At 35.1% G+C, this 14,543-nt stretch overlaps 1 protein-coding gene across 1 annotated transcript in view; it reads left to right on the top strand.

Annotated features, from left to right (window-relative positions):
• LOC124162007 overlaps positions 1-14,543 on the top strand; it is a 53,446-nt gene that overhangs the window by 8,495 nt on the left and 30,408 nt on the right. Inside the window, exons 4-12 of the mRNA XM_046538327.1 lie at positions 719-903; positions 2,686-2,903; positions 2,982-3,196; positions 3,279-3,446; positions 3,562-3,680; positions 4,955-5,123; positions 5,309-5,565; positions 7,762-7,915; positions 8,587-8,964. Of these exons, the coding sequence (XP_046394283.1) occupies positions 719-903; positions 2,686-2,903; positions 2,982-3,196; positions 3,279-3,446; positions 3,562-3,680; positions 4,955-5,123; positions 5,309-5,565; positions 7,762-7,915; positions 8,587-8,964 (1,863 nt within the window). The remainder of the gene's footprint in view (positions 1-718; positions 904-2,685; positions 2,904-2,981; positions 3,197-3,278; positions 3,447-3,561; positions 3,681-4,954; positions 5,124-5,308; positions 5,566-7,761; positions 7,916-8,586; positions 8,965-14,543) is intronic.

Below are 14,543 nucleotides of genomic sequence, written 5' to 3'. Positions count from 1 at the left end.
CAATGTTATGCATAGCAGAGTCTTCAATTATTTAGAAGAGATCTTCATTTTAAAGTACATTCTTCGTTACAATCCTAGAGTCATTTTTTCAATCGGTGATAAAGAGAATGTATTTCAAATTTCTTCCGTTACTCATGTCCTCATGTCAGTCTACCGTTTGCTACACAATGCTCCAAGCCCTCGGCCCGTGCAACGGGGTCAAGTTCCGCTCAGTCAAGTCTAATCCTCTCTACATCACATCAATAGTGCATGTAGCAATTTCTGGCTAGGCAATGAAATTGCTGTAAGAGTAACTATTTGTGCTATTGTCGACAGATATGAGGAAGTATGTTTTTAAGAGTGGAAAAGAGTCAGCAGGTGAAGGAAAATGCAATTATTCAGTAAAAGTTATGTTCTCTGTGAAGCATGGATTCAGGGTGCCTCATTGTAATATCTGACTTGCTGGAGACAAAAACTTGGAAACAATAGAAGCACGTACCTGTGGAAACCTATCCACTGGACCAGCAAACAAGGCTTTAAGCTCTGAAACCTTCTGTTTGAAGGAGCCATGACAGAAAAAAAATACATAAAGAAATTATTTCATCCGTTGGGAGGGAGAGGATGGAAAGCAACGTATGTATGTTGTTAGGGAAATTTGAAAAAATTGTTATTTAACGGAAATACTTTGGATCAACCAGATATTTTTCACTTTCATAATACTGTCTGAATTGTTTTTCAGGTGTCAATGCTTTAACAAGAATTGAGGAGCTATATGATACAACTGCTCAATATCCTCAAGATATCACTCTTTTTTATTTATTGAATGATAATGGTGTACGTGAATTGTATGCTGCTACCTTGATATTGTTTGAGGAAGATCCAGACCTTGGAAAGACTAATAAAATGGTTGTATTCAAATTGGAGGTAAGATTTATACTATCTGCTTTGATTATAATGACTTTTAGTTAGCTAAGAAGAATGGGTAATGATCTCATGTGAGAAGCATTAAGGTCGGTGTTTAAAAAGGAACAGTTTATTACTTTCGGTGGTGCCTTGGTGGTATGCTACACATCTCAACAATGTCTGAGATGTGATATATGGCTGAGTGGCTCTTAGGCAATCATCCATTATATTTTAAAATAGTTTGTTAACATATTCAATGCGGGCTCAATTTTCATGAAAGTCATCAGAATCGGCCAATAAAATATGAAAGAAAAATAGATAGAAGTTTTCGCACCTTAACTTTCGTTCAAATACTGCTATATATTTACAAACAGCACACACGGTCAAAAGAGGGAAGCTTGCTGAAGGCCATGCACATGACCGGAAGTCTTGGAAGTGGATATTAGTCATGTATGGAGGCAGAGAAAGGGCTCCCGGCCCAACCGGCAGAGCATGTCAATTGACGTGCTCTGTATCTTGGCTTGGACGGGACCACATCATTTAACGTGCTCAATGCTGAGTGTGTTAAACTGATGAAATTTGTCAATACCCTAGACTTCCTTAAACCCACCTACCAATGTATTTACTTACCTCTATTTTCTTTTGACTTTATTTTCTTCTTTTATTACCATATCCTTTTCCTCTTAATAAGTAAGCTATAATTTGTAGTATGTACTTAACTCGTGAGATGAATTACCTAATTTGTTGTAATGTTTCAATTTTATACCTCATTGATAATATCTATCTAAATTACTATTAATATTTAGGTCTTCTTTAGTTATTAAATGTATTACCGTATTTCTCCGAGTATAGTCACCCTCTGAATATAGTCCCCCCCCTCCCCTACTTTGGATGCTTGAGTTTCGGGAAAAATAAAATAAAAATGGGTTTCAAAATAGTCCCCTCTTTACTTTTACCATAGGCATTTGGGAACAAAAGGGGGGACTTTATTCAGACAAATACGGTACATACTTTGAGAAAATTTCAGGTTTACAGTCAAGTGAAGGGAGGGTATCTTACTTCATCAAGACTTTTTGAAGATAAAAATCAACAAATTTCAATTCCCTATTCATCAATAGGCCCCTAACGTTGAGAAATTTGAAAGTTTATCTTTAGAAAAAAATGAGCATGAGTACTTGTGTACCAAAATCGGTGAAGACCAGCAGGAATGGGGGTTCATCCTCACAACATGAAGAAATATTTTGTTTTCCTTTTAATTTTCTGGTCTTGGGTTCAAATTTAGTGTGGTCATTGTTTGGTTAGCATGTAATTCCTACAGTTAGCTACTCTTTCTTCATTTTTTAAAATTGGAATTAGCTCATCTAATCAGCAGTGTTGCAGAGACAAAATATTGAAACTTTTTGCAACTGGAGTCCATATGTCTAAAGAGTTACTTATTGGTTTCCCCACGTCAATGATTTTAAATGACCAACATTTATTCTCTGCTGGAGACCTCGTCAGGGGTAATGACTAATAGTTAACCCTCACAAGATCTACTGCAGAAGAGAAGAACTGTTGGCCATTTTTAATTATTGATAGAGGGGAAACCCCAAACTAAATGTGTTGTTGTAGTAAAAAGTTGTCAGGCATGAAATGTAGCTAGGACCAATGAGGTTGTATGGTTTTAATTTTGCACATAATTATTCATTTCCCACTCCACCTACTTCTATGTTAGCAAGACAAATTATCATTACTTCATTGGATGCCTAGTCTACATGAGTGTACTTATTATAAATGTTAATGGTTGATAATCTTTTATTTTAGGGTGGTAGGTTCAAATTTTTGGATAAGGCTTCAGTCATGGGAGGTGTTGACATAGAAAGTTTTCACATTAAAGGTGTTCCACATATTGTATGTGCTGAATATGATGCTGGATCCAGTGGAAGACCTCTAGAAGGCTCTGTTGTTTACAGGCTTGTTGACAGAAAACTGGAAAATGTACAAACTTTGAATACAAAGTACCCCTCTGATATCTCTATTTGGTATGTATGCCATGCAAATTAGTCACTGCTTTTTTAGTATTTAGAAGTTATGTTGTCACTATTCTTTTTCATTTCTAGGGAAGACTTAAATGAAGTATATATGGCCGTAGCAATTTCTCAGGTCAATCAGTCAACCCATATTAGTTATGAAGCTGAAAGTATAATTTTCAGGTGGTTGGGAGAACATTTTGACTTGATCACAACCATCAAAACTTACAATGCCAGATGTGTCACACCTTTTAAAATAGGGAGTACAATGTACTTGGCTGTGGCAAATCACATGAATAACCACGGTAAAGCTGTTTCTTTACTCTTTTTTACTCTATACCACAATCCACTCCTACCTTATGCTGATTACTCACAACATATTTGCAGATGAAACTGATATAGACTCTGAAATTTTTAAGTATAACTTGAATGAGGACCGCTTTGTATCCCATCAAAAAATAAGGACTCATGGTGCAATGGATATCAAGTTTTTCAGTTCAGCCAACAAAAGAAAAAGAGAGCACTTTATAGCTGTGGCAAATTCTTTCGAAATGGGTAAGAAGTTTATAGCATAGGTGCTCTCCATAGCCTGAGAAATTATGGTTCTCCTGGCCAGAGTTGTTGTGTAATTAAAATTACACCCTATTTTAAATTCATGTTATTATTTCAGGGTTAGATGGTGAGAGGATATATGAAACTGGATCCATTATTTATAAATATGCAGATGACTACTTTGTTCCTTTTCAAAGTATACTGATGAATGCTGCTACCCAATGGCTTCATATTAGTGTGAGTTGATTATCTGATTAAGCTGAGAGTATTAAATAATCTAAAATATGTATCCTCACCTTACACACTGAGCACACACAGTAGATGGAGATGGTTCTAAAGCACACAAAATAGAAATACCTTCTTGTCCAAGTGGTTGATATATTTTTCCGTAAGTTTTAATGCCTATGAGTGCTGATAAAATGAAGCCAGCGTCAAAGAGAATGCCTCACTAACTTGAACATAGGTTTCATATCTATATCATGTATTGACTTAATTTGTTCACATTTAAAACTTAATTATAATTTACCATTATATTTTCAAAATTCAATGCTCATCCTATTCTGGTCGTATCAAGGGTAAAAGATGAAAATTTTAAGAACCTCAAGGAGAGTTCAATGCGACGATTTTTTTTAAATAGAAATATTTTTTGACTGAATTTCCCAAAGCACAATCCAATATAGTGAAATTATGAAATGGGAAAAATGATATGAGTGGGGCTTCACTGGTCTGCTTTCTTCTTGAGGGAGGGGGAGATGGGTTCAGGACTGGCGGTTGGCAAATATGTATTGCAGTGATTAGGGTGTGGCTCTTGCAGTATGTACTTACCATTGGGAAGTGGAGATGCTGTTCCTTTGCTATGGATATTTTCATTTTTTGCTAAACAATCTTCTCAGGCAAAGAATGATTTTATGTGCTGTATTTTACTTTTTTAATCATTCTGTAAATTTTTTCTGGGTTCTGATTTTTTAAAAACTTTTCTGGTTGGCTTCGGTTTTTGATATAAACTTTTTCAATGAGCATTGCCTGTACCTGAAATTCTATCCTGTGACTAATTGACTTTGAAAATGTCCATTTCTTTCATGAGAATGTTACCTGATATACTTTTCAATGTTATCCATCAACGTATTGTATTGACAAAGACTATACCATTTACTACCCTGTGTTGTTTATTTTGGCTAATAAAACTTTAATTATTATTATGAAGTGGTGGAGAGGACATGCATTTGAAAAATCAACATTTGTATGCGATCACACTGAAATTTAATGCTGTTAACTCTATTTATGGATTGCTGAAGAATGAACAGATTTCAATGCTTCACAAGGAAAATTCTTGCACATTTAAGACCATCTACTGTTGTGAATGGTTTGACCCACAGGTTTATTTAAATTTTTATGTTATTTTTTTTTAAATACCATTAGTTAATGTGATGTTTAAATATATCTTCTAAGGAAAGTACTGCACAACTTGATGTATCCTAATCTTTACAATAATGTTTTTTCCATTTTTTCAGGGACCTCGTGGAGAATTAGTATTGATTGCTGCTTGTGGCACTGGAATTAGAACATTCCAGTATGATGGGTGGCGTTTTGTGGAGAGCGAGGTTCAGCATTCCACCAATTCCTTTGGACCTGGAATATCTTCCATGAGGTCTTTTACTTTTGGAGGAGGATCAGTTCTAGGTTTGTTTAGCAGTTTGTCGGCTTAACTATTCTGTAACATGCCAGCTTATTTGCATGTTAGATAATGTGTCATGGGTTTTTCTGTCCTTGAATGTAGAGATTGTTCTAATAGTATTATTATATGTAGACCGTCCAACCTATTTGAATTCAGTTTGAATGAGAAATATCCATTCTTTTCCTTTCAGCTGTAGCCAATAAAAACAAACAAATAGGTGATGCAGATGTATTCAACTTGAAATTCAAGCCAAAGTATGATCTAAAAGAATTCCATGCAGATTTGCATAATTGGTGTGAGACTATGGTGGAGGAAATTGAAAATGAAGATTTGGATGGATTGCTAGAAAAAATTAGGTCACTACCCAAGGAGGATGATGAAACTATTTATTTAGAAGGAGATTTGGTCATTGAAGGTGGAATCATCAACATTTTGAAAACTGATGCAGTAAGCAATTTCTAAAACTGTTCATATAATTTTTTTATCAGCAAGTATTTACCTTAAAGGTAATTTTCTCGCCTGAGTTAACAAGCTTGTGTGGGAAAAAATTATTTTACACACTCTTCTTATTTATCTTGGCTTTATTCTGATTTTTAAAGGGGTATGCTTTTCCTTCTTTTATTCTTCTCCTTCAGATTGTGTGGTCCAAGGTGTCCTTTCTTCTTCAAGCCCTACACCTTGTCTTCCCATTTGAGCTGTCTCTTTCCCTTCTTGCTGCTAACTAAAGTTGCTCCTCTGTCTTCCCTATAAATTCCTCATACCTATATTATTTCTGTTCCTCGTGCACATACCATCTTAATCTACCCCTTCTTTCCCAATGGCCCAGGTTGACCATCCCTCTGATGAAACCATTTCTAACTTTATCAGCCTACTTGTCAGCCCGCAAATCAAACTTAAATCCTCAGTTCTGTCACTTTTATCTTTATTTCCAAGCCTTTGTAATTGGCCATGCCTCTGCACCACACAGCGATACCAGCCTCACTGCTGTCTGAACCAGTCTTCCTTTTAAGCTCTCAGCATACTTTTCTATCACATAGTACACCACTCAACCTCCTCCAGTTCATCCAACTGCATGAAACACTATGTTGAATCTCATCATTCAAGCCACCACAATTGAACCGAGGTACCTGAAATTCTTTACTTCTAATAACTGCACCTCCTGCTCTTATTTCTCTGTGAATTTTCAACCCTGCCTGGTGTCACTTGCTATGTTTCGCCCCGCTTATTTTCATCCCTCTTTCCTCCGATGCCTTTCTCCACATCTCCTAAACCTCTTCATGTTTTTCCCTGGTTGTGTAGCACTTAAATTAATGATATTTACAGTAATTTTACTTGTATGTTCTATTAAAATTTGAGGTTTGACAGATTCACGTAGGATTAGGTTGTCTGAACCAAATCAGTTAAAGTTTGATAGAAAATGGCAAGAAAATTTTTCTTACGAAACTTACTCTCAGTACTACTCTTAGACCCATGTGCATGGAGTTTTTGTAGTTAACCCTTTTGCTGTGGCCCACCCTATGGAAATCTACCCACCACATGCGGCAAAAAAGCTAAGCGCAAGGTAAGGAGGATGTAAAGGTACTTTCACGGTAGCGAAAGGGTTGATCCCCTCTTTTTAATCATACTGGTTAGGCAGAAAATATGAAAAATATTTTATCTTTTTATTGGAGGTTAATGTTGTGGGTTGGAGGTACGAAGGGGTGCAAAGGCAATTTGATGCTTTCTTGCCTAATAAATGAAGTTATGGGTGAATATTCTTTCCTTTGCTTTGAATTACAAAATCTCTATCAATCAATCCTATTCATCTGAAGCTCAAATCAGATGGTTGGTCAAAAGAAATACTCTAGCAAAGGGTCTTTCATGTGTTTACTTACATGAGCAATCTTTTATGTTGCCACCATGATTGCAATCACCAAAGAGTCTAAATCTTATATCAAGCAAATAAAGGCAAAATAATTCAAGAGCTCCCCATCAAACCTAATGGGTGATTGCTTTTATTATGTCTTATTAACAAAATTGAAAAGCCTCATTCTTCACTTTTTTATTTTCATGTCTAAAGTGGCTCGGAGATTTTTCATAATAATGAATGAATGCACTTGAGTGAATACTCTTTATTTTGCTGTTGTTGCTAACCAAAAGCAATCTAAAGTAATTTTTATCACTAAGATTTCTTTGGTGATTGGTGGCAAAATGAAAGATGGCTCATATAAGTAAACGCATGAAAGATGCTTTGCTAGTGTACATATTTCCTATGACCAACCCTCTGCATGAGCTTCAGAAGAATAGGAAAATAAATATTTTATCATTTTATATTGCCTACCATTAGGGATTAATTGCAAGAATACTGGATGAATAGGCTGCATGATGAGCAAAATGATTTGGTGGACTCGTATGCATTCTGGGATATGCATTCTGATGATCTACGCTATACGAAGGGTTGCATATCATGGTGGATCAAAAGTTTCTTTTCTAGATGTGCCTTCAGCTGGTTTTATTAGTTACTGGTTTGAGTGCATTTGAATGCTCTCACTTTAATTGGGTAATATCACCATTAAGTCCTCGATTCAACAAATGCGAAAAATATGGGCGTCCTTCTTGTATTTGAAGTAACTGTGTATGAATTGGTATTTTTTTATAATGCAGATCAAAATAGGAGATAGCATTTTGTTGGATAATGACTTCATTGTTGAATTAAATAACTACGCTGAGGTACTGAATAAAGTTCAGCATGAATTGGATGCAGTCAGTACCACCATCAAGAATTCAATGAAGACTTCCGGGGAGAATCACATTCAAGGTTAGATGAATATTTTGCTATAATTCACAACCTGCTTTTGTAACTTACTGGTATTGCACACTAATATATGCCTTTTTAATGTGTTTTCTTTACACAAATTTTTTATTCACTCGTATTCCTAATATGTATGGTGTAGTAGGATGCAGCACCCTGATTTCCTGTTAGACCTGAAAATGTTATGTTATTTACAAAAAAAAATATTTGGCTTCATAACAACTCTATTTTATAGCCCATGCATTTACTTGGACATAATTCTTGTAAATTACGTAAAATGTCAGCATATCCAAGTCTATCATCATTGGATATGCATTTTGTTTTAAAAATACCAGCGTTATCCAGGAAAGTTACTCAAACTGTGGTCATGGTAGAAAATTTAAATATATACTCTTGTGCACAAAATAATTCCAATAATTAATCAAATATTTTTCTGTGACAAACTCAATATGAAAGAAATATTTTAACTGTGTATTTGTAATAGAAATATTGACTATGATGTGAAAATTTTAGCATGATATTGGTATTGCTGATATTGTGTGCTATCTCCAGTATAAGTTAATGGTATTCTAAATCCTGTATTACAGTCCATAGTGGCTTGGTAGCATGTTGATAGATGCATATTTTAAGCCATTCATTACTAATTTTTGATATTTTTCCATTTTTTTGTGTGACAGGTTCACTAAAATTTGAAGATCTAGCCATGAAGTGCATTGATTGCAAATTTGAAGATGCCCAAATATCAGTTCTGAATGGTGAAAGTGTTGACCGCTTCTTTCATAACATAGTTTATCTAACTGATGGTTTGGTAACTAACGGAAGTTTGACCTTTGAGGAGGTAACAGTGGAATCATTTCAAGATAGTCCTCAATATTTCAATGGGAAGGCAATCACAAATCTGGTGGGAAGGTCTAAAGAAATGCATATGCCGGGAACATTGAAAATAGAAGGTACAGCCACTATGCTTGATGGTATTTCTGTCTATGGCACTATTGATGAATTGCAGTTTAGTCCTCAGACAGTCTTACTTAGTGATGAAGATCAGTCTCTGGAAGGTGAGCATTAATATATATATTTATTTAATGGGTTAATAGAAAATCCTTAATATCATTGTACTATCATTTGCAAAAGTCTTGCAACAAATCGAGCGGCACCACTTTCGCTCCATTGTCGATTTCTGGCCACCATTAAGTTTGAATGATCACTATCTACGTATGAATCTTCATGGTAGCTCGGGAACGACTCACGAACGGGTCATCGTGGCACGGGAGTGAGACGTAGGAAATCATTACGATGTTCAGTTGAGTAAACGAGCGTAGATGTTGTTAAGTCGTCGCGGCGTTTGAGATTATTTTTGTACCCGTAGTTGACTGGAGTAGATAATTGAAAATATTTACCCGTTAAAAGAGTGGGTACCTATGACGCCTGGCTTCCAATAGTAAACCCCATAAGGCCGGCTGGGGCGATTTCGCCATTAGGAACAGAAATCAACTCGCTCGTAACCCTTTTTTTTTAGGGATTCAACGTTGTTCAGGAGACTTTATATTAAGTTGTTGAAATATTTGTTCGATATAGAAGAATTAATAAATGAAAAAAATTAACCGGCAATTTTCCGGAAAAAAACACGACTCTGTCGTCTCCACCATATTTAACGTATTATAACGTAATTCTTTACGTAGGTTGAAGCTGATAAAGATAGCTCCATAAGCTTTCTTCTTCATTAATTATCAATTTGTTAATTGGATAAATATATTTACACCGATGGAAATGTTTCTTCGGGAAAAAATGGAATTTTGACTGCCAAAAAAAATCGCTAGGCCTCATCGTTGCAAGCAGAATGTGTCTCTATTTTTACTCTTTACATATCTAGGAGAGGCTTAAATTTTTACGATAGCACTAACATATTTAGTGATCATGTCGCATTAATCTTCTTTTTGTTATAATAAATTAGTTACTGTTTCGATTTTAATATTTTGGCCATTATTATATTATTAACCTGGATCCGCCCAAAATATTTTTTTTGATATAAATAATTCATATTCTAGGGAAATGGTAAGGGTCTCATTTTTACTACATTCTGAAAATATTACATTGATCGGTTGTGTAGTTTCCGAGATACAGGCTGTGACATAAATGTCACATTGGGCGGATCTGTTGTCTTTTGGTGCAAGGTAATATTTCCCCAGAAAAAGCAAATATTTTTCGCATTTGAGCTGCACTGTTTATTTAAATGATAAAAAAACACTAGAAAAACATATTATTAATTACGTACACTATTTTCAAGCTTTTGTTTAAATTTAAAGTAAATTGTTTAAAAATTTAGCAATAATTTTCAGAGTTCCATTGCCCGCGATTCATAAATTTTTCGATGTATATTGTGATTTTTTAAGATTGAGAAGTGTTTTAGATTTTTTCAATGCTATTTCACAAGTTTGGGGTATACTTAAATTTATAATGTTTATATTATAAACTTGTCAAATACACATCAAGAAAAATTATTTTAAATTTATGTTAAGTTTTCGGCAGTAGTGTTATGAAATTACAGAACCTTGAATTGACACAATCAATGGATTTGTTGAAGGTACATTTAAATAATATTTTTACATGGCTAATAAGTAAAACAGTTGAAAATGCATTTCCCAATTTTGGAAAATACATAGAATAAATATACATGTTTGAAAAATATTCTCACAACATATAAGGGTGTAATACAGTATAAAATTGAATTAAATTTGAATCAATTTGTTTCATACAAACTAAAGATTGCTTTAGAGTTCAATGCCGGCGTATACGTACTATTTTGAGTGGTAAGTAGTAAAGTAATATTTTACCATATTACATGCATCGCAAGCAATGCATTTGACGGAAGCACAATGTTCTCCAGCACGGCGACGCAATCTTTTGAGACTAATTGATCATTAGCATCGTAACATATTTCAGTGTCTGCCTCTGTTGAAAATGAAGTAGTACGGCGGCTATACTTGCCTTTGCATCGATGTATGGTCAGTAATGTTTGCGTTATTACACGCCTGATCTCTAATTGTGACATGCAATGACCAGATTTCGCTCATGAACAGATTGTGAACAGCTACATCCAAAAGTCAAGGAAAATATTCCACCATTACCACCAAAACTGATTGTCTTCCGCCGAATGAATTACATGCAAGGATGGATACCAAAATACTTCACAATCATACTCCTGCCAAAAGAGAGTTTTCTCAGTGGGAAAAATCCCTCTGAAACGTTCTTTCAATTTATTGATCTACGGTGAAGCTACCACAATTTGTCTATTATGTCGGGCATCGTATTGTCTGCACAGTGAAGGTATCTACTCATCACAAAGAACCTATTCCTACGCTAGGCTACGGTAACCATTGAGTTGTGAGCACCCCCAGAATCTTCCCAGGAGCATCGCTTGGATGGAAACCAGTTACAACCTCATAACAGTAAAATTCCAATGAAAATTTTCATCTCTTCTTTACTGATGCTAGAAGATGAAAAAACAATAGAAGTAGTATAATTATCTAATTCTGCCATGAGAAAAAAGAATGTCACCCGAAAAAACTATTTAAAAAATTTCTACACCTAATTTTTCCCTCTATTCAGGAAGATCTGTTTCAGGGAATAACCTATTTCTTACAAAATGACCTTCTTGTCGCAAATGGCAGCTTCTCTTTTTACTCTTTTCTATTGGAGAAGTGATGTAAGCTTCGTTGACTTCGAATCCTTTTCCTTACATCTAACTGGTACCGAAATACTTCCGGACTTCTCTTGAAATTCATTAGTATTATCATTATCAAGCTGCAAAACAAGCTCCACTCTTGCCCGAAGTTGTCTTCCCGTTAAATTTTACACAAGTCCACCAGCCTGGTCATCTGCAATGTCCTCATCAGTGACAATTGCTGCTTCTGGTGGCATAAGGTATATTGTACTTCGTCAAAGTCTTCGTTTTCCGGAAGCTATTTGGCTTCACACAGTGTAATATCTCTGAGCTATCGATATCCCTAATATTAAAAAATTTAATTCAAAAGTAATTACCGGAATAAAAGTTAATAAATGCAAATTTATCGACTAATTGATAAATAATAAATCTTTTGGCGGGAATACGAAGGAAAAAACGTTGAAAATGGAATAAATTCTAACTAGAGCATAAAATTTGAAACTTTGAAGATTTGCATAGGGATCCGCCCAATGTGATATTTATGTCACAGTAACATTTATCAGAGTATATTACAGAAATGGAAAGCAATACCAAACATATTAATGTATTTTTAATAATTTTGTATCATTATGTTGATACATACCAAAAATTGTCGCTGTAGCGCATATAGTTAATGAAAAAATTAAATATTTACACAAAGCGAACGTCCATTTTTAGTGTCTAGGGAAGGCACCTAAGTACCAGGGGTACTCAAAGGATAGGTCTTCACTCACACTTGACAATTCTTACCTTGAATTGAAGCACTTAGCTTCCTCTTTCTTATAAGGTATAAAACACAACAATATACCGTGCCCGAACGATGCAAGAGCCATTACAGTGGAGCGATACAGGGTGTGACATTTATGTTACATTGGGCGGATCCAGGTTAAGGGCAACCAACTTAAAGAGTGACTTAATAGTACGACTTTTCCCTATCCATGAATGCCTCCATTGGTAAGGTTTCCAATAACAACAACGGACAGAGATTAAATTGAAAGTCAATTTTAACCAATATTTGCCCTTTTTTAGGGAGGGAAATACTTTGCGCATCTATTAGGGAGGTAAAATACTTTGCGCATAATTAAGCCGCTCCCTCAGCTCTTAACGCTGAATCGGGTGCTCCCGGGCCGTAGTTTTGGTCAGCTAATAGGTCCTGCACCTCGTCTTGCCCTACATCTTTATCGCAACTTTACCAGCCAGGGACGAGGACGTAGGTTACCTTGAGTAAAACTTGCAGGCCGTAAGTGATTCTCACGTACTTCCAAAATAGTGTAAATAGGGCCAATTTGTAGCACTATCATATACATGTTGATGCCACAATTTGCTTGAAGAAAGTACGCTCTAGAAAAATAGTTGATAAATACCTCAAGATAAGCCTTTCCTATATTTAAAAATAAGCGCCGTGGTGCGTGCACGATTAAGGATTACCATTACATAGGTTATTCCAAGGATTGTACTTAGTAGATCAGCTATAAGTCTCACATTCTGTCCCTTTCCAACAAAATTACTGTATTAAAAAAACACTGATTGTAGAATACTGAAGCCTAAAGTTTAAAAGTAAAATTTTTCACTTAATTTATATCTTTTTCTATCTCTAAGAAAAGTTTCCGTCACTCCTCATTTACGAAACGAAAAAGGGTGAAATTGTTCTGAAAAACTTTACTGGAGAAATTAACTTGGTAGGAGATGGCGACAAGTTGATGACAAATAGGCAGCATACTACATAGACGGACAGCATAATCGCTGCAAAATATCAATCATAATTTTCTTTTTAATCAGATAAAATTGATCTATTTAAGAAATTACGTATATGGAACCTTAGATTATTACGATAGTTCTCATTCCAAAGGTTAATAATGTTGAGCAGTTACGGACCTGTAAAGGAAACCATATAGCACTAGAAATTACATTCACCAGTGATTCTGATTGGAGTTCCTTCAAGAAAACGAAATTGATTCGTCCTACCGCGCTAACTACGCATGATTCCCGTCGCACGGTCATTTAAATTAGAAATTGTTGCAAAAGATGCTCAAATTCAACAGCTGGTACCCTCTTAACATAAATTTCAAAAATATAAAAAACTTTAAAATAAAATACGGCTATGCGGAGGATAACAATTTTCGGCCACGGGATGGATTTGAACGCGGGCCCCTCCTATCACCAGCCCAAATGTTTATCCACTGACAATGAGCTATTTCTAGCTCAAGGTCATTGCGAGATAATTTTGATTATTTGATGTTATTGTAACACTGAGCTCCTTCATGTGCTTCTGCTACGGCTTCTCACTTGAACGAATTTGATCAAAATAATCACTTTCTCGGTATATTAGTCTTTTATTCGTTTATATGATGATAACTTGAGCACGGAGGCTTTCGCATACTCTATTTTTCGGCTGGTTAGTATATACAATAGGAATATAATGATGTTGTCGCCTGCGACTTCGGTATGGTATTGTCTTTTAAAGTTATTATTATATGTTATTATGTTTCAAACTCGGTATTTGTATTTCTAATGAAGCAAGCGTATACATTCATTACAAACAGAAATTCTGTTAGGATTTGCTTACGTCCTTCTTACTCGACTTGAAAGGTTTTATGAAATGTGCTGCAGTTCCACTGATGCCTTAAACATAAAACGTATTGCCAACAAACACATTTCCTAATACAATGTAACCTACTTAATGCAAGTAGATAATTCAATTAATAATGCTAAGTAAGTAATCTACATTATCCCGAATTCATCAGTGTATATGTAAATGATTGCATCTAAATAAGATAACTTAATCATCAACGCCATAGCAGCTTAGAGTTATTATTCGCATTCACACTAATTCAGCAGTAGAACATATTATCAAACAATACCTATTGAAATCCGACAATCATTAAAAATGGGACTTTTAGCTGGAATTAAGTTTTCCACGTCATACTTTGAATA

The sequence above is a fragment of the Ischnura elegans genome, chromosome 7 (genome assembly GCF_921293095.1).
Source record: "Ischnura elegans chromosome 7, ioIscEleg1.1, whole genome shotgun sequence".
Classification (NCBI taxonomy): Eukaryota; Metazoa; Arthropoda; class Insecta; order Odonata; family Coenagrionidae; genus Ischnura; species Ischnura elegans.
This window is presented reverse-complemented; position numbering and strand designations above follow the sequence as displayed.